Source organism: Oenanthe melanoleuca, chromosome 24 (assembly GCF_029582105.1).
Source record: "Oenanthe melanoleuca isolate GR-GAL-2019-014 chromosome 24, OMel1.0, whole genome shotgun sequence".
NCBI lineage: Eukaryota > Metazoa > Chordata > Aves > Passeriformes > Muscicapidae > Oenanthe > Oenanthe melanoleuca.
This window is the reverse complement of record NC_079357.1, coordinates 2,477,359-2,502,120: the sequence shown is the minus strand read 5'-3', so window position 1 is coordinate 2,502,120 and position 24,762 is coordinate 2,477,359. Positions and strand designations below refer to the sequence as shown.

The window sequence follows — 24,762 nt, the reverse complement described above, 5'->3', positions numbered from 1 at the left end:
AAACCCTTTGCCTGGAGCCCAGGGAGGAGGTTTGAAGCTGGGAACAGGCACTGAGCTGGATCCAAGGCTCCTGCAGCTCCCTGAGCCTTCCCCCCTTCCGATGGCGTAAGTGCTCCGCCGAGAATTACCCGCACACGTGGGCCCCATAAAATAAAAAACACACTAATAATAAATTATGGCAATAATAATAATAATAATAATGGGGTTGCAATTACTATTTCCACATGTACTATCCTGCACGTACAGCAGGGCTTAACAGACACTTGGAAAGGAGGCAGAAAACCTTTATGTCAATGCCACGATATTCACCCTGTAACATTTCCATCCCACTGGAGGCTGGGAATTTTTGGAAGCTGCCAGTGTGACAGAAAAGAATTCAGTGTGGGATTAACTCCAAACAGGCTCTGTCCTAAAGCTCAGCCATGGCAGCACGCTGGAAATTCAAATGCAATCCCAAACCTCAGCACACCTGCATCACCCTATACGAGGCCCTTGAGTTTATTAATTGAGGTCTGATCTGATAGGGTTTATCCTCAGCTTCAGCTCAGGGTGCAAATGGTTGTGCTGGAGTCAAAGTAGGGGTGGGAAGTCAAAACTTCAGGAGCAACCAAAGCTGCACACTCGACAGGAACAAACAAACAGAACCACATGCTGCTTTTGTGGGCTCTGACACGGCTCTTCCCTGGGATTTTTGCTTCCAAACAAACAGGGAAGAGAGAGAAATTCCTCCCCCCTTGCTGTGCTGAACCTCAAACGATCACCTGTGGCACAGGAGCTGGGCAAGGGAGAGGAGAGGAGAGGCAGAGGTGGGGAGAGCACCTGCCCTGCCTGGCCAGGCTCAGGGACACCTGCTCAGGGGGAGTGTCCTGGCCAGGGCTGCACGGAGCTCTGAGAGCTCCCAGGAGCTGCTCTGTGCTCAGGGGGCACACAACTGCTGAAACACACTGAAAAACCAGCTCAGAGCACCTTCCCTCTCACCAGTGGTACTCAGGCACGTGGTACCTTCCCTGCCAACATCCCCAGCTGGGAGCAGCCAGGGGGAGATGCTGTTTGCTTGGTCAGAGTGGCCAGAACCTCCACCCAAAGCATGGGAAATTATTTTCCCACCAGCAAGGCTGTGATTCCCCTGCCTGCCCCTTCCTCAGCCCCTTCCCGTGGGTTGCACATTGCTCCCTGCACCTCTCTCTCTCCACTTCACTTGCCCAACTCCCAAACCTCTCCAGAACTCCACCTCTGCCTACACCTCCGTGCTTATCTGCTCTGCTCCCACCCTGGGCTGCATCCCTGCCCCTTTCCTTATCACCCTGATTTCACACACACCACTCCATGCCTTCTCCCCTGCCCTCCTGCAAGCTCACACAGGTCCCCTGGAGCCTGAGCACGTTCCTGTTCCACTCCAAAGTTGCCTTATTGGGATTTTCTGGGCTGAGAATCAGCCCTGTATGAAAAATGTCCCTTTTTTTTTTTTTTTTTTTTTTTCCCCCCCATGCATCCCTTGCCTGTGGGGAGGAATCTCTGTTTGTTCAGGACTCTCTGTGCCTTCTGGCAGTGACAAATGCAAACACCTGGCACTGTGTGGATATTAGTCATCCACGGGAGAGTGTCCACACAGCCCAGGTAGCCCTTGGGGGGGATGTACATCCCACCACATCCCACTTTTAGGATTCCCACTTGGAATCAGACTGGGGCTGGCTCCATCCCAGCTCCAGGGGTCTCTCCCATTGCTCCCTGGCACTTTTGGCACTTTTGGCACTGGCTGCCACGCCCCAGGGAGCTGGGACAGGAGAAGAGCAGCTGCAGGGATTGCATTAAACAGTGTTGTTAAAAGAGAAAGGGAGAGTGAGGAAGATGAGGGAGCATCAGACAGGGTTTCATTGCGGGTGGGGGGATGAAGCCCAAGGGCTGGGGAAGCAGGCTGGAGTTTATCCCTGCTGGATAAACCACGGATCTCACAGGGATCCTCAGCACCCCTGGGGAGGGACAAAGTGCCCTCTGTGTCCCAAATTAGAGGCCTTGCTTGGAACCCCTGTCCTTCCCCCGTGTGCTGGGACTTGCCTGGTGCAGGAGGGGTGCAGGGCCCCTCCCTGGCTGGGTGGGGCAGGTTTGGGGTCAATCCTTGGGGCTCAGCAGATGAAAGGGCTCCAGGGACTCCCAGTGCTCTCCTCATTAGTGGTGACTCCCTGGGAGTCACATCCAGCACTTCGTGCCACTCAGCCCTCAAAAAGGTGCCTGGCCAGTGGCAGCCCTGCCTTGGGCTGAGCTTCTGGTGTGGAAAACAAGTTTTGTGACCCTTCAGACGGATCCATGAAGCTGGGACTGCTCCCTTGTGAGCTCAGAAAGCATTTCCCGAAGGATGAGCAGGGAGTTTGCACAGAGATCTCTGTCCCTCCCTCTCAGACAGATCTGAAACAGCTGTATGAGGTGTTCTGCCAAGGAAACAGGTGTAGGAATCACCTTATAAATGAAGTTTGCCCTTTAAAAGCAGGAGAGCAGGAGGTTGGGCACGGACTGCAGCTGGATGTTAAGGAACCGATAAAATCCAGCCAACTCTGTCAACAAATTAATTCCGTGGTTTCAGTCCACCTCTTGAGAAAAACAATTAAAAAGGCCAAATCCTTGCTCCTAATTGCATCCCCCTTTCCCTCCCAAGTTCCCCTGGCCTGTTTTGGAGTTCATTCCCAGCAAGCTCACCCGAGGTGCCAGAACAAACCCAGCCTGAAGAAGGGGTTCCTCTGCATATCTGTCCTAAGCAAAGCAGGGCCAGATTTAGACACAGAGGACTTTCCCTGGAGCCAGGGCTTTCTCTGATGCTTTCCCAAAGGGCTGCATTTCAATGAGGAACCTGCACACAAACAAATTTATGCAATCAGCCTGTCCCTAGGACAGAGCAGGGAGACTTCAAAAGGGAAAGGCCAGGGCAGAGCTGAGCTTAGATCCAGTGTCAGGCCAGCCCTGATTTCCAGCCAGGGGAGGCTCAAGAGATGAAAAGCAGATGCAAGACTTAGGCTGATCCCCTGGGGCAGTGGGGAGAAGAGAGAGTGAAATCTGAATTGATCCCCAGAGGGGAGAAGGAAGAAGGATGTGAACCTCCCCTTGAGAGGAGGGCAAAACAGGACTGGGATGGAAATCTGGAGGGCAGACTGAAACCTGAGCTACCCACGGGGAAAAGCCAAGCAGGAACAGCAATGACATCCAGGGAGCACATGAGATTAGGGGGAGGTGGGAACACAGAGAGGAATGAAAAACTGTGAGAGAGATCCCCGGGGGGAGGGAAGCCCTGGTGGAGCAAAATTAAATGTGCAGGGAGTTTTGCATCCCAGATATTAATAACAAACTACCCAGAGAGCTGGGCCCTTCTCTGCACCTTCAAAAGGATGGAGGGGAGGAAGAACTTGTCTGTGGTTGAGCACAAGATGATGAATCAGAGGATGGGAGTCCATAACCCAGCTCTGGCAGGGAGCAGCCCCTGGATTTTCAACTCACCCCAATGTCCACGGGCAAGTGGCCCACGAAGCATCCCCTGAGCCCAGCTGCAATCCCAGAGCTCAGCATCTTTGGGAAGAGCCAGGCTGTGGCTGCAGGACACCTCCCCACCTTCCAGAGGCACCAAGGGATGCTAAAGCCATTAGCAAAGAGCCTTCAGACGTGTGGGTGGAAGGTACCAAACGAGGTCAGGGTGTTTATTAATGGCACTGAAAAGGAGCCACCAGGGATTTCACATCTCAGGTGCAGTTTGCCCACTTTGAATTTCTCACATCATGTGCCTACAGGACATCAGCTGAGATAACTCACCCTGGTACCTCAAAGCAACTGCTGGAAATCCCACACAAACCTCAAAAATTAAAGTTTCTTTGGGCAAGGAGTGTCAGATATGAACAGAGCAGGGAGAGGAGTCAGACAAGGAGGTCCTGAGGGAAGGGAACCCCTTCAGCACCTCTTGTGAGAGAGCAGGGCAGTAATGTAGAAAGGAGGAATTTTCTTTCCAACAGACGCAGCTGAAAAGGCTTTCTAGGAAACCTGTTGGAAATCTGTGTCCTTACTACATCCCCTGATTGGTGTACAGCAAGGACAGCAAAGAACCAACAGTATAACTGGAATAAAAAAAGCAACAGTAAAACTGAAGCTGGGCCCTGCTCAGGCACCTCAGTGCCTGTCTGTCTGTCTTAAACATGGTCAAATCTCCCAGCCAGATCACCTTCAGACTGATGATAATGACAGGTTGATAAACAAATGACAGCCTGTCCTGCAAGGGGACATGAAAATGGAATGAAGAGTGCCCTGCACATTTGGATGGGGAGCAGAGGCAGATCCTGCCCAGCTCTGCTGGCACAAAAACCTGTCAGCTTTATTGCAGGGGGGACATTTTCCTTCTCAGCTCCAGAGAGCAGCTCTCATTCCCTCCTCTGGAAGGACCCAGCAAGGTCCAGCTGGAAAAGCACTCCTGGCTTCAGCAGCTGTGCAGGATGCACATCACCAGGAGCTGGGCTCAGCCCTCACACCACTCTCACAAGCCCTGGCACCTCCCAAAACCAGCAGCCCTCCATCCCTGTGTGTGTTTTCCAGCAGGCAGCACTATCCCAGGGCTCAGCTCCAGACACCTGGCTCTCCAGAGCAGCCACACAAACAAACAATCCAGCATTTCCTAAAGGCTGAGCAGGGAATTAAACCCAACCAGAGCTGGGCAGGCCACAGCACCTGGGCAGGATCACCACAGCAAATCTCCCATCCCAGCACTCCCAGCCCTGCTCCCATTGCAGGCAAACTGGATTTTGGCAGGAGAAGGCAGAGCCACTCAGATGTGTCCCTGCCACGCTCTGGCCACCATCCCAGCCCATCAGGTGGCCCTGAGCAGGCTGCCAGCACCGAAGGTGAAAGTTTATTACTGTGCCTTTGCATTTCCCTGGCCATAAACAGGAAACAACCAGCATTAGACTCGCTGAATAAAAAAGCCAAACCAGATAGGCAAGGCTGAAGATGCTGCTTTTTCCATCCACACCCTTTTCCCTCTCATTCACATACAAATTACTGTTGCATCCAGGTGGGAGGAGAGTTTGAAGAGGGGAGGGGAAGGAGGGGGGAGAGAAGAAATGTTTGCCAAATAGGCTGAGGGATCAGAGGCAGCTTTCTCATAAAGCACGGGGCTGACCCACAAACTGCTAGAAAACCTCAAACTCCGCAGGAGTTTCCCTCGCCGGTGCGCAGGGTGAGAGCAGCCCCGGCAGGATGGGAGGCAGGGATGGGGTCTCACCAGGTCACTCCACCCTCCCCATCCCGCCTGCAGCATCGCAGGCAGGGAGCAGAGCTGCAATGTGGGCCATCTACAAAGGCTGGGGAGAGGCTTCAGCCAGGTGAGATTTATGATCTTCAAAGTGATTAGAGCCCAGCACTCCAAATAAAGGCAAAGAGAGCTCCTGCAGCCCGTTTGGAGTTGGGTTTCAAACCATCCTGCCCTGGCTTCGGTTTGAAAACTTGAATTGCAAGCTAACGAAAAAGGGGGGGAAGAAAAAAACCACCCAAAACCAACCTCAAACCCCAAACCAAATTAAAAAACCCACCAACCTCCACCCCTAATGAAAGAGCACAGCACCTGATTTTACATGAAAACACTTTGATATTTCCAGCTCTCCTCTCTTCCTTTTTTTCTCTGTCATTTGAAATCTATTTGCTGAATTGAGGATGAATTCACCAACAGCTGAGGTCAACCCTAAATGTGAGTGTGGAGCCCGTGTGTGTTCAGGCTCCTGCTCATTTAAGAGAATAATTTAAAATAATAATTATTATTTTAAATAACAATACTTTCAAATAGTAATTATTATTTTAAATAATAATGATTTTTAAAGTCTCTCTACCCATGGCCTTGGGAGGGCCAAGAGAGGGAGACAAAGAGCCACTGGCACAGACCTGTGTCCACTCAGGGGCTGTTCCATCCCCACCCCTGGCATCACTGCAAACCCCTCTGGTGGGCTCTGGGGCATCAGAGCAGATTAGAAATAAAATAAAACAATAAATAAAATTAAATAAAATTAAATTAAAACAGTCTTTTGCTTTTTAAACCTCGCTAAATCCCCAGCTAAGTTGGTTATTCAGTTGCACAGACAAGCTGGAATAAATAAATTGGATTTTGTGCTGCTGTTTTGGTGGAAGGAGGAAAACAAAAGTGGAAATGCTGCAAAAAAAAAAAAATCATAAAACTAAAATTTCTTTATAGGAGGAGGATATTTCTAGTGGCTGCCCCAGCAGTGTCAGAGGGATGCAGAGGATGGTGGGTGAGATCAGCAGTGGGTGTAAATCAGCATTGCTCCATTAACCCCAGCCCAGCTCCAGCTCCTCTGCTGTTGCCACAGGAGAAGTTTGCAGTGGGTAATGATCTCGTGCTCACTTCTACCTGCAAGGAATTTCCTTTTATCACCCCTGGGGAGCAGATTGGATTCCTCTCCTGGCACGTGGGGAGCGAGCCCTGCTCTGGGCTGCAGACACAGGGCTTTTTGTTTGCAGCTGGGGATTCCAAAATCCTGGAAGATGGCTGAGCGTGTTTAGACACCTTTGGCAGGGCAGGGAGAGGCACCCAGAGCTGGAGCAGCCAAAGCAAACAAACAAACAGCAGCCTGGCTGACATTTGTCACCACGGGGAGCTGCAGGGACAGCCAGCCACGTGGAGAGGGTGCAGCTGCTCACAGGAGCCTTGGGAAGGGCTGCAGCCCTTGGGTTTGGGGAATGCACTTTGCAAATGCAGTTGGAACGTGCCAGCATCGGCCTGCAGTCTGTGCAGGGGTTGGAGCCCCTGCTGCATTCCTGGCTGCAGCTGCCATCCCTCAGGGATGCCCTGCTTGGCCCTCCACACCCCTCTGTGCCTTTCCTGCTGGCCACAGCAAGCCTCAGCTCTGGGCTCAGACAGCATTTCCTAAAATCTCAGAGTGGTTTGGGCTGGAAGGAACCTCAAAGCTCCTCAATTCCACCATGTCCAGGGACACCTCCAACCATCCCAGGCTGCTCCAAGCCCCAGTGTCCAGCCTGGCTTTGGGCACTGCCAGGGATCCAGGGGTGCATCCAGCTGTGGATGCACAGCTGCTCTGGGCACCCTGTGCCTCCCTGTGCCAGCAGAGCCCCTGTGGCTGCACCCATCCAAGGGCTCCTGATGTGGCACTCAGGGATTTTTGGAGCACCCACTGAGCCAGGGAATGCTTCCAGCTGGACAAAGCACACACAGCAGGGACATGGTCCCCAGCTGCTCCTTTGCAACTGAGGCTTGCTTCCCCCCCAGAGTTTTATCTTTTTCCTTTCCCTGCTGCCTCGCAGACAGGAATTTGACCTGTGCACCCCAAGACCTCAAACCACCTCATTTTCAGTGCTGGCTCACACTCCTGAGTCAGCCCTGCACACCAGGGTGCTGCCAGTGCCAGTGTCACAGCACTGGGGCTCTGGGGAGGGACTTGTACCCTTGCCACCATAACTGAGCTGCTTTTTGTTTCTAAATGATGATGTAAAAAATTGTACAAGCCAGAAAACCCCCCAAGCAAAGGGTCATTTAAAGGAACTCTATAATTAGCTGAACTTCTATGAAGTAGGGAGAGGGAAACCAGAGGTGTGATCTGTCATTTTATCCCACAGGGGAACAGGGAAGAAGTTCTGTGGTCTGTTTAATGGCAGCTTGTGACCTAACAGTTTTTATCTCCTCACAGGAGCTGCAGGGTGATGAGCAAGTAAAAAAAAAGCCATTCCAGAAAGGAGGAGAATCCCTGGGAAGCCAGGGAGGATCTTACCTGCCTGTTAAAGTCCAGCCCATTCTGTTCATTCCCTACAACAAAACAAAGAGAAAAAACATCTCAGTATTAATGACAGCACTGGTGGGAGCTTTACAGAACCAAAAAATTGGCCCTGGGAGAGCAAGGAGAGGAGGAGGAAGGTGCAGAAATGGAAGGGTGAAGGCTTCTGCAGTGGAGCCAGCCTTTGCTGAGGGATAATGAAAGTGTTCCTGGCCAAGGGTGGGGGAAATCTCGCAGGGGGATTCCAGCAGAGGTGGCTGCAGGACATCACCAGTCTGAGGGAAATGCAGGGCTGGCCGTGGGGAAGGGCAGCAAACAGGTGGCCAGGGCCCAGGAGCTCCAGGAACCCGCTGGCAGAGGGTAATTCCAGCTAGCTGGAGAACACAGGCTGCCGTGGGGTTGTGCTCCAGAGGCGTCTCCTTGATTCCAGAAGAGATTGGCAGGCACAGGGGGAAAAATCAGACAGGTTCCAGCCTGAAGGTACCGCACAGGCCCTCACTCATTCCCCTTTGATGATAAACACCAACCCCCCTCCATCACACCTGCCAAGTTCATCAAGAACATCACAGAGCAAAGGTTGTGCTCCCCACAGATCTGAATGCTCTGAGGGATTCCACGAAGCTCTGGAGCTGCAGAGGCAACCCCAAGACACCCCTTCCCTTTGCAGCACATCCCTGCCAGTCCAGCAAAGAGCCTGGAATTGTTCTCATCCCACCAGCACAAGCCCCCAGGCCTCCTGCTCCTGCTGTTTTTCCAGGATAAGGTTCCCCATGAAGCACAGCCCTGATCAAGCTCCAGCACATCGTGTTTTCCAGCAGTTCAGGGCTCCTGCAAAGAGCTGCAAAGTGCTTGGGAGAGGCTGTGCAGGCAGGAGGGCAAATCCAGCTCTCCCATGGACTTTCCTCTCTGAACAAGCCTTTATCCCACCCCAGCAGTATTTTTTCCATGCACAGAGCATTCCCAGGTGAATCAGTGTGGATCCTGAGGGGGAGTGTGCTGGGTACAATTATCCACAGATGGCAAAACATTGGAGAGTCAGGGATAACAGAGCTTTGTGGCAGCTCTCTGCTGTCTAGAAACAGCCCTGGAGATTTCATCTGTGACATTTAAAAAGCACTGACTGTGGAAACAGAGCTGTGCAGTCGAGCAGGGCCATGGCAGAATGAGCTGCTGCCCCCTCAATTCGACATCTCCATCTCCTCACCCTCTGCATTTCAACCAGCTCTGAGGTGCCTCCCCAATTCTAAAATCTCCTTCATCTCCTCACCCTTTGCACCCCAACCAACTTTAAGCTTCCCCCTCAATTTAAGATCTCCTCACCATTCTCCACACCCCAACCAGCTCTGAGCTTCCCCTCAATTTGAGATCTCCTTCTCCTCACCCTCTGCACCTCAACCAGCTCTGAGCTTCCCCCAAATTTGAAATCTCCTCCATCTCCTCACCATTCACACCCTAACAGCTTTGAGCTGCTCCCTCAATTTGAGATTTCCATCTCCTCACCCTCTGCATCCCAACCAACTTTGAGCTCCCCCCAAATTGAAATCTGCTCCATCTCCTCACCATTCACACACCAACAGCTCTGAGCTTCCCCCTCAATTTGAGACCCCAACCAGCTCTGAGCTTCCCCTCAATCTGAGTTCTCCATCTCCTCACCATCCACACCCCAGCAGCTCTGAGCCCTCTCCCCCAGCCTGCCTGCATTTCTGCCCTGCTCTTCCTTCCTCCCAGCCTGCTGTCTCCCAGCTTTTTCCCTCCCCAATTTTAGTCCTTTATCTCTTTTCCCTGTGTAATTCCCTCCCTCCAACCCCCTCTGCTCCCTGTCCAGCTCTCTCCAGCTGCTCCCTCCCCAGGAATGGGGTTCATTCATTGCATTCCAGCTCCTGTTCCAGCCCCAAAAGCCAAGGAGGGCACATCCAGCGATGGGAATGCCGATAGTGTTAATGGATGATCACAATCAGCATCCACACACCTGAGCAGGACGAGGGAGCATCTTCAAGGCTGCAATTTCTACCTTTGAAACCCCCCCAGGCATGTGGGGGGGTGTTTGATGCGATCTGGAGGCAGCAGCTGAAGGGAAGCAAAGCCAGGAGGGAAGGAGGAAATAAAAGTTCCCAGCTGCTAAAATAGAACAGGAAGGAAAAGGTAATCTCCAGGTTTCTTGGAGACAGGAGTTTCACTCACGTTGGGGTGAGCAGCCTGGTGATGAGGCAAGATGCAAAGAGCTGCAGGGAATCCCTGGGTCCCAGTGACGATGGCTGAGTCACCACCACTCACCCCAAAACTTGGAACCCGGGAGGAGCAGCTGGAACAGAACTTCCCTGCACAGCCCCACGTCCTCCAGCTCTGCTTTCCCTCCCCTGCCCATCTCTGCCTTTTCCTTCCAGCTTCCTTTCCCTTCTCTCTTCCTCTCTTACAGAAGTCACACACAGCATCCTCGAATCGACTCAGTGCCAGGCCCCAGCCAGGAATTCTGAGCGAATATGGCTGGAGCCTGGCACTGAGGGGTGTCTGAGTGTGGGGGAGCTGCCCCGGGCTGCCTGGGCAGACAAAAAGAGCAGCAGGCAGCTCCAGAGGCCATTCCTGCCCCTATCTCACCACCCATCTCCCGGGATGAATGGCCCTCTGGAGATGACTGTTCCTCCTGACTGACTCCCAAGGGACCCAGGGGCAACCAGTTCAGCCTTAGATGTCCAAGAGGGAGAGATTTAAAACTGGGAGGGGTGATTTCTGCTCCCAGTGGTTATGTAAATGGGAGCTGGTTACACAAATCTCTGCAGGACCAACCAGTGTTTGGGCACAGATTTATTTGCAAACAAATCTGGCCCCCCCTTTTTGTTTTTTTTCTGTTGCAGTAAATGTAAAATTCAAGTGATTGCTGCTGTGAGCCAAGGTTTGGGTGTGATAGGGATAACAACTCTCCTCTTTCAGTTGAACTGTAACTTTCCTACAAATGCTTTATAAAAATAGCCTCAGTTTCCTCCCAGTTTCTGTCAACATCAGGACTCACTGCAGTAGTCATTTCTCTCCTTAAAGGAATGAGCTGTTCAAACAATCTGCACTTAAGATTTAATCTTTTCTAGCTCCAGGAGATAAAAAGAAAGAAAAGTGTAAGTGGCAGCAGATTCTCTCTCCTGCTGCAAACTGCCAGAACTCCACTCACGTTAATGGAGCTTCAGCCCAGCCAACAACTTGATTTTACACAATGGGATGCAGAAGCTCCAGAATCTGCTAGATCAGTCCTCCCCTTGCTGAAATTCCACGGGGCTGGGGAAGCCCTGGGATTTCAATGGGGAAAGGCAGCTTGGAGCTCCCAACTCCCAGCCCATCAGCAAGGCTTCACCCTGCTGCTCCTGGGCGTTTGGAAAAGCAGTGATAAGCTCAGCCCAGGGTTGTGCAGCTCTCCTTGGTTCACCTGGCAGCTGTTTTGCATAGCCCTGGCATCAGATCTGGTGCGAGTTTGCCTGGGGAGGTTTCTCTGGGGATGGGAGCAGCGCTGCAGTTCCGGGCAGTTCCCCCTGCAAAACACAGGGATCCATCAGCAGCAGAGCTGCAGAGCCAGTCCAGCCCTGCAGGATAAAAGCATCTTAATGGGGGGGAATAAAATCAGGGTGGCCTTCATCTTCACCTGCAGGGAGTGGCACTTGTCACCTGGCCACTGCAGCAGGGCTCACCCCTCTTCCCAGTGCTCCAGTGTGAGCTCAGCCCAGCTCTGCAGGGACAGGGGGATGAGGAGCTGATCCCAGCCTTGAGCAGGTGCTGGGGAATTCCCACAGGGAATCAGTTTTGCTGCTGCCCATTTGGGAGGGAAACGGGGAACAGCTGAAGGGCGCTGGGGGAGCAGTGCCAGGCAGACACCAGGCAGAGGGTTCGGTGCCTGGGCTGAGATCTGGAATTTTAGGTGCCTCACTGAGAGCCAATTGCTGCAGGCTCCCTTTGCAGCCATGCAGAGGAAGCAGGAGCTTCCAGAGGGCAACTCCTCTCGCCCCCGAGACAGATGGGATGAATCAGCCTCTGGAGATCCCTGCTCCATCAGGGACTGCCTGGGGTGAGCAGGTCAGGCTGCAGCCTCAGAGGATCCAATACCTCAAACTAAGATTAATCTCACCTATCCTGGGGATTCCAGCACTCCACCTGATGAAGCACAGTGCCACAGGAGGTTGGCCTGGTGCCCCTTTCAAGGGGCATTTCTGACAAACTCACTGCTCAAATCTCTCACCTCCAACAAGGTGTGAAGTTAAGAGATTGCCCAAGTGCTGGTAGAGAGAAGAGTGGCAATTACTGCAGCTACAACCAGTACTTGTCTCACAAGCTGTAAATGGAGCCAAATGCTCACCTGCACTGGAGGAATAAGCAAAACAAGATATTCAGCATTAAATACTCTGGATTTCCACTGACTGGAAATTCAGGCAAAAAACCAAGGTATAGCCTTCATGCTGCTGTTCTAGAACCAGCAGGAGTCCCTGAATGCTGGCAGCTCACTTGAGTCACCTTTTCCCCATGGAGTGGCCACCCCTGAATCCCTCCAGCACTGGGGGCAGCAGGAGCTGCAGCTGAGCTGGCACCACTCAATTCCTGGATTCCCATCCCTGCTGGGATGCTTGGTGCTCCCAAGGCACTTAAAAAGTGCTTTTTATAGTGTGAGCTGGTTGGGGAGTTCTTGAGGCAGCCAGGCAAGGCTGCAGCTTAAATCTGAAGGCACAAAACCCCCCAAAGCATCTCCATGGAGCATCTCCATGGGAAAGCCAAGGCTGGTGAGCAAAGGTGAATCTTGTGCTGACTCAGACAGCTCCAGACTCCAGAGGAAGCTTTCACTGAACACTCCAGTGCTTCATTGGGTTATAAAAATGCCTTTCCTCTGTCAGTGCCTCAGAGAAAGCACCCCTGGGTCCCTGTGCAGCCCCTCGGTGCGGGGCAGGGCGAGGGGAGAGCAGGACAGCGAGTGTGGGAGACCTGGGCACCTTCCAGAAGGAAACCCGAGGGCAGCAGTTGTTCCCACGGAAAACATTTCACCTGCAGGTGCTGGGAGAGGGCAAGTCTCTTCTCCTAGACCAGAGGCAAGAGGCAGATCAGACCAGCTCTTCCTTTGCCCCTCTAATTCAAGTCAAACCAGCCTTTTGTTCCCCTTTCCCCTCCCCATCCTTTTTTATCCTCTTCCATAATGGGATGTTTAAGAAAAAAAAATAAAATAAGCCAACCTCAAACCCTAATCACCTTCATTTGAATTTCAAATATCCCCCTCCTGGCCTCCCCCACGCCCCAACTGACTCGGAGCTGGGAATATGGAAATTTCTCCTGCTTGCCTTAAATGTGGCTGTGCTATGAAAATCATCAGCCTTATGCAAATCCCGAGCAGCCCCAATTGCCATAGCAACCAGCTGTTTCCAGCCCAACTGCTGCAGCTTTCATTTACCAGGGACTTGTCCTGGGGCTGTGCATGGCTGCAGGGGGAAGAGACCAGAGAAATCCTGGAGGCTTTGAGGAAAGTTTCACCAGGGAGCCAAGGCGTAGCCCAGGACTGGGCTCAGTGTGGGGCCAGGAGAGGCCAAGTTTCCTCAAAAGATTTTGGCCTGGCAAGCTGCTCCCAGCCCGAGATGAGGAGGGAGCAACAAAAGGCAGAAGGAAAAAAAAAAGTTCCCAGAAAAAAAGGAAGAAAAAAAAAATCTGGGAGGCAGCACAGGCTGCAGCCCAATCTGCCATCCCTTACCTGTGCTGGTGCTTTCACCTGAGTTAGGGGCTGACACAGAGGCCAGGACCTGCAAAGCTTATCCCAGCATGATCCATCACCTTCCCAAGAGACTCTGCCCAGGGAATGGCTCAAAGAGCCTCCTTCCAGGGCCAGGCAGACATCAGGGCTCTGTCCTGCCCTTCCCAGGGCTCAGGGCTCTGTCCTGCCCTTCCCAGGGCTCAGGGCTCTGTCCTGCCCTTCCCAGAGCTCAGGGCTCTCTCCTGCCCTTCCCTGGGCTCAGCAGAGCTCAGGGCTCTCTCCTGCCCTTCCCAGAGCTCAGGGCTCTGTCCTCTCCTTCCCTGGGCCCAGCAGAGCTCAGGGCTCTGTCCTGCCCTTCCCTGGGCTCAGGGCTCTCTTCTGCCCTTCCCAGAGCTCAGGGCTCTGTCCTCTCCTTCCCTGGGCCCAGCAGAGCTCAGGGCTCTCTCCTGCCCTTCCCAGGGCTCAGGGCTCTCTCCTGCCCTTCCCTGGGCTCAGGGCTCTCTCCTGCCCTTCCCAGGGCTCAGGGCTCTCTCCTGCCCTTCCCAGGGCCCAGCAGAGCTCAGGGCTCTGTCTTGCCCATCCCAGAGCTCAGCAGAGCTCAGGGCTCTCTCCTGCCCTTCCCAGGGCCCAGCAGAGCTCAGGGCTCTGTCCTGCCCTTCCCAGAGCTCAGGGCTCTCTCCTGCCCTTCCCTGGGCTCAGGGCTCTGTCCTGCCCTTCCCTGGGCACAGCAGCACCTGCACACAGCTCACACCTGCACAAGAACAGAGCAGGAGCCTCACCTGGGAGCTCAGGCCTTCATTCAGTCTGTGGCAGAGGCAGACTGAGGCCAAGCCTCTGATTTTCCATCTGCCCTGACACAGATTTAATGCAAAAATCACGGCACTGGGAGGGGATTTGGCTGGGGGGAAGGCTGGTGTCCAGTTTCAGAGCTGCTCTGTGCTGCACTGCCAGGGGACCCAGGTGTCCTGTGGCTCGTGCTGAGGGTGGGGATGAAGGGGGAGGATGGCATCCACAGGGGTGGTGTCACAGCAGGGTCTCCTGAGGGGACACTCAGCTGCGTCACAGCCCCTCTGGATTTTCTCCAGGTTTAAAGGGAAGGGAGTTTCTTGCTCCCAGAGGGAAGATACCTGAGTTAGTGCTCCCTGCAGGGGTCACTGAGGGCAGAATCCACAGGATTCTCCAATCTCTGCTCTCTGGGAGCCACGGAACGGCTGGAGCAGGGTCAGGGGAATTTGGGAAAGGCTCTTCCCTCAGAGGGTGCTGGCACTGCCCAGGCTCCCCAGGGCATGGGCACAGCTCCAAGGCTGCCACAGCTCCAGGGACACCACTCCGAGGGATTTTGGGGTGTCTGAGCAGGGCCAGGAGCTGCACTGGATGACCCTGTGGGTCCCTCCCAGCTCCGCACATTCTGTGATCCTAAAGCACTGAGAAAAGTCACTGGGATAACCCTGCTCCCATGGGCACCAAGGGCCCAGAGCTCCACCAGCCCAGCCAGCCACCCTCCTGTCCCCATTCCCTCCCCTCCAGCTCTCAGGCTCAGCCACAGGATCACAGAATCACAGAATGAATCACAGAGTCACAGAATCACAGTAACACAGAGTCACAGAATCAATGGATCATGGAATCACAGGGTCACAGGATCAATCACAGGATCACAGGATCACAAAATCAATGGATCAGAGGATCACAGAATCAATGGGTCATAGAATCACAAAATCACGGAATCACAGAATCACAGAATCACAGGATTACAGTCACAGAATCAAAGGATCTCACGATCACAGAAACACAGAATCACAGGATAAATCACAGAATCACAGGATCACAGAATCAATGGATGACAGGATCACAGGACCACAGAATCACAGGATCTCAGAATTACAGGATCACAGAATCAATGGATCCCAGGATCACAAAATCACGGAATCACAGAATCACAGGATCTCAGAATTACAGGACCACAGGATCACCAGACTGGAAGAGACCTCCAAAACTATCAAGTCCAACCCCTGCCCCAACACCCCAACTAACCCACGGCACGAGTGCCACATCCACTCCTTTTATAAACACATCCAGGAATGGTGACTCCACCACCTCCCAAACACGCAATTCCAGCACTTTATCACACTCTCAGCAAAAAAACCTCTTCCTGACATCCAACCTAAATTTCCCTTGGCACAGCCAATCCCCCCATCCCGGGAGCCACCCAAAACCCATAGGGCACCCCTCATCCCCCCGGATTTGGGGTGCCCAGCGCTCCCCAGCCCGGGCTGCTGGCAGGGCTCAGCTCCCCGGGTTCAGGGTGGGGAGGGAAGGTGCTGGGGGTGCCTGCAGCTATTCTGTTCCCCGTGGTTGTGTTTGAAGCGCTTCCCTATCGCCCTTTTTTTTGTAAAAGCTTTGGCTTCCCCCCCATAGCCTCAACAGATGAAATCAAAGGGAAGTAGCTCTGCTTGGTGTAACCTGTTTTGATGGAGGAGATAAGCGGGGAACAAGTGTCTGACACAAACAAACAGACAGACAGGGGCAAGTCCCACCTCAGCGTTCTGTTGCATCAGATAGCGAGGGCTTAGATAAACCACAAGAAGGGGGAGATCTCTGCCCCGGGGCTGCAGGACCAGGGGCGACACTCGGCACTGCCAAGCCCCCACAGTTCCCATCAAAAAAATCAGCGCCGAGCTCGCTGGCACGGCTTTCATCAGTTTAAAGGAGATGAAAAGAGCTCCGAGCCAAGCAGAAAACTCGCTGCTCTTCATTACCCCCCATGGAGGCTCGCCCGGGAGCCCAGCCCTGGTGCCAAGGCTTGGGAAAGGGGAAAAGGACCCAAAAAACAGAGGGATGATCCATGCTCAGCATCCCCGGGTGATGGGGAAGGCAAAACACCCCTCCTGCCTGCTCTCCCTTGCACACAGGATTAAAAAAATTCAGAGCAGAAGGAAAGGAAGGGTTAATATTGGCAGGGCTGGGCAGTGAGAACCCTTAGAAATGATATATTTTTAAATAATAATTTGTAAAATGGCGTCATTTCGCTGTAACCGGTAGATTTGGGATCCAAACCCCACAAGTTTCTGGAGAATATATATACATATCTATATCTATATCTATATCTATATATATATATATATATAAAACTCTGAAAGATTTTCTATGAAATTGGTGTGAATGAAATGAAAAGAAAAAAAAAAAGGGAAAAAAAAAAAAAAGCACTGAACTCTCCAATCCTCCTACGGAAGGCAAACGATTTTAACAATTTTCTCAAAAAAGAAAACCCCCCACAATTATTTCAAACACTTTCAAAGTGAAACAATGCCCCAAATTACCCTTTTTTTTTTTTTATCCCCCCTTCTAAGCCTGGAATTGGCGGGGATATGAAAGGATGAGATTATTCTGCTGCTACTGACACTTCCCATCAGATCTTTAGGCATCAATTTTAGATCAAGGGCTTGGTTTTGGTTCTTAATTCCTTCTTTTTTTTTTTTTTCTCTTTTTTTTTTTTTTTTTTTTTCCCCCTAAGTTCTTGAAGCCAGCCCGCATCTTTTGGTGATGATACCTTCACCTAGGAGGATTTCTGGGTCTAATATTGTTAATTTGGTAAGAGACCTCTCCTTTGGGGGGAAGGAGCTTCCTGCGGATTGCCCTAATTCAGTAGGAAATGGGAAATTCAATTAATGAGTCATCAGCAAACACACGGAGCCTTTTCCCACATGAAGCAGGTAACCAAAACACGCCGCTATTAGGAGCTGCAGTAAATATTCCTCTAACAATGCGTGCAAAGGAGCAGCAAAACTTCCCTTTGTTGTTTATAAACAGAAAGGGCTGCGAGGAGCGAGGGAACATTCGGGTGAAGTCCCCGGAGCTCCAGCTTGGACAGGTGAGTGAGGAGGTGATGCCACCCCCAGGGTCCTACAAGGTGACAGCCTGAATCTCCCAACCCTCCTTTCCCAGAAGAGCCCGAACAGATAAAAAAAAAATCACTGGGTAAAAAAAAAAAAAAAAAAAAAAAAAAAAAATGCGATTTAAACAGGTTCTTTGTGCCACTCTTTGCAAATGAAGGAGATTTACTCGTCCTGATTTCCCTGCGTGATTTGAAGGCTCCCAGAGCGCTGCCCCGAACATTTTTTTGTTATTTTCAAACAAATTGACTTCGCTGCTCTGCTTTCTTTTCTCAATTACCACTAGAAAGAGGCGCTGCAGCTCACGCTAATGGCTGTCTGGGATGCTTAAGCTGAAAAAAAAACCCGTATTTTATCCAACCAAATGTGCTGCCAGCTTCTGGTTTAACACTTCTGACTCCAGAGCCTCCCTCTGCATTTAATAACAGCCAATACCCGAATTAAATCCTCATTTTCCTTCATCTTGATTAATCCTGCCACCCATCAATGAGAATCAAATATTTCAGGGTTCCAGTTCCCAGTGTAAGGCCCTGTAACAGCTCCCAGCGTTTTCTGGAGGAGCTTGGGGAGTTGGGGATGTGTTTGTTGTTCCTTCATCCCAAATCCCAGTTTGGGGTGATTTGAGAGCCCTGAGCAGGAGCTGAGCTGGCCAAAGTCAATCAGAGTTCACGGATGTGAGCAGAACCAGACTGGATTTCTATTTTAGATTGTGTCAAATAACCCAGCTTAACAATTTCTAAATCAGGGCGTGGGGTTAGTCCCTTTAAAGCCCAAAAATCTCATTTTTTTCCTAAATTATCTCAAACTTTATAAAAGGAAAATAATTCCATGCAAAGTTTTCACCTGCTCTTACACATCCTCTTGGCCCAAGCTTAGGGTTCTTCATTACCCAGAGAATTTTTGATTCTTCTACGTTTTCTCCACCAGTTTTTGTTTCGAAAGGTGTTGATTTCTAAGCTATAGCACAACTTTTAATAATCTTAATTTGCTGTACCTAGTGGGTGCCAAAATGATTTCTCATTGTTGCTCATTTGCCTAAAAAGGGATGTGACTGTGGCCCTTTGGGAAATTACAGGGCTCAGGCCTTATATTCAAATCTCACTTCAGGCAGCCCGAAAACACCAACCTGATTTTTCAGGTGCCTCTTACACCTCGTGGTGGGCAAACCCGGCAGAAATCAGTGCTCACAGCATCCCTGCCATCCTCAAAGCATCACCCTGAGCCTCGGCTTGCCAGATCCAAGGAATGTCAGGGCTCCTTGGAGGAGCTGGAGCAGCATCAGGTGCGAGGTGAGAAACCCAACCACGCCTCTCCAGCCGTTTGTGCCGGGATTCCCGAACTGGGTTTGATTATTCCCAAAGTCCCTCCCATTTTTGCGCACTCACAGAGCCCAGAAGAGGCTGTTTTCCCCAAGGAACAGCTCCTGGCTGTTCAGAGCCGGGCTGGCTGCACCGTTCTTGGGAGCCAATTTCCATGTCAAACCCGCCGAGGACATTAGGGAGGCACATTAGGGAGGCACTCGGGGATTCGCTGCTGTCACACAGGAGGGATCTTGCACGGCTGATCAAGATACCAACGCAATCCTAGCCCAGAGCACATTCCTGATCAACTCCCAGGCTGCAAGAGCCGAGAAAAAGCACGGGAGAAACTTCCAGCACCCACATTCCCCCTCTTTTTCTTTTTGGTTTTTTTTTTTTCTTTCCTTTCCCTCCCTCTGCTGCCCCTGGCACCCCAGGCCCTCCTTACCTGGCTCCACCTGGTCAGGTTCGTGCCGGGTGTCTGTGGAATCTGCAGCATCCCCGCTCATCTTGATCTCTGGAAAAAGAGGCACAACTGATTTTAATAACAGGTCACAGTCCCAGGCAACAGGCACATGTGGCTTCCACTAAACAGCACAAATGAATGTGTGTAATTATAATAAACCATCAGACTTTCAAATTTCTGATTCCTCAACATCCAGGCACTAGAATATTCATCAGCTCTGAGGATGCACTTTCCCTCCTGTTGCTCTTTGCAGCCCCCCTCACTCCCGTGCCCCCTCCCCACTTTGCTGAGGGGTTTTCACCCTTCTCATCCCTCTCAGCCACGGGGTGAAGGGGTGGATTCAGCACTGGGAGCTCCCCAGCCCTGCTCAGGCTTCCCAAACCTGCTGTGATGGTCTGGCTGTGTCACCATCCTCCCACACCTGCAGGGATGGGGATCCCTCCAGCTTTCTCCCAAATCCTCTCCCTGTCCTCCAAAACGGCTCAAACTCAGCTTGTTTTCCCCACTGCCTCTCTCTGCACTTTATTAATCCTCTCTTCTGTCACATGCAGGTGCTCACAGCCCTCAAAAGCCACCCAAGATCTGCCTTGCCCCAAAGTGTTGTCCCCAACCCTTCCAGCTCCATCCCCACCCACGCCAAGAAATTTGCCATTTACCCTTGAAGTGATGACTGCCACCACACCCGGGGCCACTTTCTCCTTCGGGGACAGCTGCAAGAAAAGGTGGGAATGGTCAACTTCACACCGGGCTGCTCATCCCCTCCTTAAAAAAGGCCAAGGACACCGAGGTGGGAGAAGAGGGGATATCTATTCAAATTCAGATGGACGCCCCTCAGCTTTTCCACCCTTTCCATGGCAATTTTAACTGTTTCCACACTAGCAGTGGGGGCAAAAAGAAAGGTAAAAAATGAGATAATTTTTTATTATTTGAGTGATTTGCATGAGCTTCCTGCAGCCAATCCCGGCCACAGACTCTTCCCATTTGCATCGGGGAATAACAACAGCAGGGAAGCTGGGCCAGTGTTTGCTGTGGTTTTGCTGGGGTAGGGAAGGCAGGTGGAAGCCACCTAAAAGCATCATGCAAACCTTTTCCTCTTCCCCATATCCACCTTTTGTTGTTCCCAAACAGATGAGAGCAGCCCCGTTGGATTTTTATCCCCGTTTCCCTCTTTTGCTCACACCAAAACAGGCAGGGCTTTGTGTGTGTGCAGGTTTTCTTTTCCCATATTCAAAGTTTCCCTCGTGTGCAAACAGCAGATAATCTGCTTTTTTGGCCAAGATTTCATAGCTTTGATCGAGTTGAAAGTCTGAAACTTTCTCCAGCAAATGAATAAAGGTAGAAAAAAAAAAAAAATCAGGATTTTATATCAGAGCACAGAAACTTTCACATACTTCACAAACTTCCTTTCCTTAAATTATATTAAGGAGTGAGGGGGGGAAAAGGAGGGAGAAAAGAGTTGTGGGATTTTTTTTTTTTTCCCCTTCAAATAAACCCTGTGCAATTAAGACATGAACGTTTAGTGGGGCTTCTAAGCATTTCTACTGCAGGAAGAGTAATTACCATCAGCTATAAACATCTTCTTGTCTTGTACCACTGCCAAGGGACCCTAACTTAGGCAATCTACAAAGCACAAAGTTTTGCTGGCTGCCAAAAAGTATTAAAAAAAAAAAAAAAAGAAGTCAAGTTCTCATAAAATAGAGGAAGGAAAAAAAAAAAAATCTAAAAGCTTGCAGAAGTTTGGTGCTTGCTTTGGGGAGAAAGCTTGAAAGCTTGTAAAAAAATAAAATTGGGGAAAGAAAATATCGAATTCCCAAGCTGGACCAGTTTGGACAGAGATGAGGAAGGACAGGGACAGAAGCAGAGCATGAAAACTCTGTCCCTCCTGCAGGAGTGACCCCCACACCCCTCTGCCATTAAAAACTGGGCTGGGTGGGGAGGGAAGGAGGAATTGCTGCTGCAACTTGATTGCATATCACATTATCCAGCAGGTAAATCCCCTCCTCCTGCAGTCAGGAGATAAGGAGATGCCCTGGGATTCCCATGCACAGGAATTTTATTTTCAGCCAGATTCAAATCCCCCCTATGAATGTGCACACGTTATTACAGCTTGAATATTTTGTAGGGGAAAACAAAAGGAAAAATAAGCAGAAAGAACAGAAAGAAAAGGAAAAGTCTGCCTGCTGATCTGAGAGGTTTAAGGTTTAGGATGGATTTTGAATCCCAGTGCAGCACCAGCACCCTCCAAGGGATCTTTGGGAACAAGGAGCAAACACACAGAGCAATCAGTTTCTTATCTAATTGTAGCCAACACCTTTTCATGGACACTCAAACCCTTCCAGTACAACCAGAGCAATGCAAGCCCTGCTCCATCCTAAAAAACACCCTCAGACAGGCCAGGCTGGCAGCCCAGCTCCTGCCACACAGCTCTGCCAGCTTAGCAATACACACAGCATAATCAGGCTTGGAAAACAAAAGGAAAAAAAACCTCTCTGGGAAAAATAACCCGGCTTAGGACTGCCTAACTCCAAACCACAGCCCTATTAGGAGCCGCCACTGTGGCCTGGGCCATATTAAAAATGTGCTGCTCTGCCCCAGCTCCCAAGCAGAGCTGGGGTAGGGGCAGGCTGGGTGGTTCAGCCAGACCAAAGCAGCTCTGCCAGCACAGACACTTCTCCAGGGATATATATCTGCATCTCTATTTTTGCCGAAACAAACGGTGTCAGCAAATAAAGCCTTTCCCAAGGCCTCGTTCCCGTAGCATGGGAGAAGGGTGAGCCAGCCTGGTGGCTCCCAAAGGAATCCCGTGGTGGAGGAGGGGGAGCTGGGCTGGGCTGGGAGCATCACCCGGGCTTTTCTGGGCTTTGGGTGCCTCAGCCCCTCTGGAGGTGCAGGGAGGTGAAATATCCAAAATGCCCCGGGAGGGGGTGGTGGCAGCCACCAGGGAAGGGTGTGTGCAGCCTGGGCAGCCCCCCCGGGGCTGTGTCTTCTCCTAAAATCATCAAAGGTGGAAAAGACCTCCAAGGTAAAAGCTGGGGTTAAAGCTGAGCCCAGCTCTGCAAGCAGCTTGTTACAGAGGGGCCTCAGAGCTGCTCAGGGACCCCAGAACTGAGCTGCTTTTGTACAGGGGTGAAAAAAGCTTCTCCCACCTGTGCTGGGCTCCTTTCCCTGCAAAAAATCTCCTTAAAGCCCCGGAGGACAGCACAGGGGGACGGTTTGGGGGAGTGGAAGCTCCACACGCACCCACAGCCCCAAATCCAGGCTGGCAGCGATGCCACAGGCTCTGGGAGAGGGCCCAGTATCGATCTGGGGATCTGCTCATGAAGAAAGAGTCGCCCACGAGGCCGGGGATGGGCGGGGGGAGCCCAGGGACAGCAGCACAGCACGCCCAGAGCAGGAGCTCCGACCTGTCGGGCTCACAGCCCCAGCCTCCCCTCGTGGCCAGGGCTCTCCAGCCCCCTCAGGGCATCCCAGAGCCGTGCAGAGGCTGGGATACAGCTGTGGTCCAGCTGTGCAGTGAGTGAGGTGGTGGCATTGCTGCAGCTCGCCCTGCAGGCCTGTCTGCGAGCCCAGGGCAGGCAGGGCTGCTGGAGGGGCCCCAGGTGTCCCCTGAACAGCAGGACACCCACAGGGGTATCCCAGGGAAGGGCACTCACTGATGGATGCATCCTCCCCTCCCCTCCAGCTGAGCGCTTTGAGCTGCACAAAGCCCCGACCAAAAATCACTGCCGGGGCACGTGGCTCGTGCATCCCAAAATCTCACTGCCTGCCCAGCCGGGTGACAGGGTCCGGCTGCAGCATCACCCTCAGCTCCGTGTGCCCCGGGACGCGCTGCTGCCCTGGGCTGGGCAGGGAGCCGGGCTCAGCACAGCTCCGGGGCTCGGCAGGGGCTGCTCCTGTTCCCTGAGCTGCTGCTCAGAGGGGACGGGAGAGCGCCTGAGCTGCGCCTCTGCATCAGACCCCTGAAGGAGTGCCCGAGTATCGCTGTTCATTCATTCCTGACTCAACTCAGCCTCCCTCAGCTCCCTCCTCATTCATTTCTCCCTCCTTTTCCCTCTTTGTCATGAACTTTCCTCCTTTTCCCTCTTTGAAATGAACTTTCCTCCTTTTCTCTCTTTGCCGTGAACTTTTCTCCTTTCAGCCCGTGTCCCGTCTCTCTCTCACACACCGCATCCCTCCGTGGGTTTATCCTTCTCCCTCCTCCCAGCTTTATCCCAGTGACAGGACGCACAGGTCAGGCAGTAAAATCTCATTTTCCAGGCACCCCGGAGCCCTGTGCGCTGCTCCCACACTGTGGGCACGGCTTGGCAGCCCCCTAAACAGATCAGGGAGCATCCATCCCCCGCCAGCACCGCGGGCACTCCACCAGGCGCCCCAGCGGGAGAGAAGAGGAGGGAAAAGAGCGAGGAAAGGTGACGGCGATGAGAGCGAGCCCATTTCCTGCCCGAGCCCACGGCCCCGGCCCCGCTGCGCTCCGTGTGCCCTTTACCTGCGTGCACGGACTCCAGGTTCACCATCCTGCCGGCGGGGGGAAATCCGCGGTGTGCCCAGCCTCCTGCCGTCAGCCCCAGGTTGCCAGGGGCTGCCAGTTTGCCCTCCCTCCTCTGCCACCCGCTGCCTCTCGAACCGGCCGTGGGTCCGCTGCCCAAGGGACCTAGAGCTCCATTGCCTGTTGCCATGCAGGGCCAGGTGAGCATGCGGCGCGGTGCCACGCCTCGCCCCACCTCCGGCTCCCTCGGGTGCCCTGACACCCAGCAGCTTGGCGGCAGGCCCATGCAAACGCTGCCATTTGCATATTAGTAACTCGGGAATGGATGAGTCCCTGCAGCGCTGCCAGGCTGCGGGGTGGGGTGGGAAGGAGGGCAGGAAGGAAGGCGCAGAGCTCCGCCCGCCCTCGGCCGGCTGGGGCAGCACCGCCAGCACCTGCCCCGAGCTCAGCTGTACCCCCAGCACCCGCCCCAAAGTTCTGCTGTACCCCCAGCACCCGCCCCGAGCTCAGCTGTACCCCCAGCACCTGCCCCGAGCTCAGCTGTACCCCCAGCACCCGCCCCAAAGTTCTGCTGTACCCCCAGCACCTGCCCCGAGCTCAGCTGTACCCCCAGCACCTGCCCCGAGCTCAGCTGTACCCCCAGCACCCGCCCCAGAGCTCAGCTGTACCCCCAGCACCTGCCCCAAATCTCTGCTGTACCCCCAGCACCTGCCCCGAGCTCAGCTGTACCCCCAGCACCCGCCCCAAAGTTCTGCTGTACCCCCAGCACCCGCCCCAAAGTTCTGCTGTACCCCCAGCACCCGCCCCAGAGCTCAGCTGTACCCCCAGCACCTGCCCCAAATCTCAGCTGTACCCCCAGCACCTGCCCCAGAGCTCAGCTGTACCCCCAGCACCCACCCCAAATCTCTGCTGTCCCCCCTTTCTGCCCTGAGCACCTCCACCTGGGCAGCACCTCCAACACCTGCCCCAAATCTCTGCTGTCCCCCCTTTCGGCCCTGAGCACCCCGAGGGAAGGTGTTGGGGCGCTTTGGGGTCACTCTGCCAATCCTGGGAGCCGCCCGTGGCATTGGGGCTGGAGCTCGATGCTGAGTGGAACAGCACGGGAGGGAAAGTTAAAAGCATCAGAGGAACCTTGGCTCGGTAAGAGCAGGTCGC

At 52.8% G+C, this 24,762-nt stretch overlaps 1 protein-coding gene across 2 annotated transcripts in view; it reads right to left on the bottom strand.

The window, feature by feature from the left end:
• POU2F3 (POU class 2 homeobox 3) overlaps positions 1-23,893 on the bottom strand; it is a 40,945-nt gene extending 17,052 nt beyond the window's left edge. Inside the window, exons 1-4 of one of the 2 annotated variants that reach the window (XM_056509719.1) lie at positions 23,608-23,893; positions 19,778-19,831; positions 19,104-19,172; positions 7,761-7,795 (exon numbers count right to left, since the gene is read on the bottom strand). In XM_056509719.1, the coding sequence (XP_056365694.1) occupies positions 7,761-7,795; positions 19,104-19,172; positions 19,778-19,831; positions 23,608-23,893 (444 nt within the window). The remainder of the gene's footprint in view (positions 1-7,760; positions 7,796-19,103; positions 19,173-19,777; positions 19,832-23,607) is intronic. The other variant, XM_056509720.1, reaches the window with a different exon arrangement.
• Between the last annotated feature and the right edge of the window lie 869 nt (positions 23,894-24,762).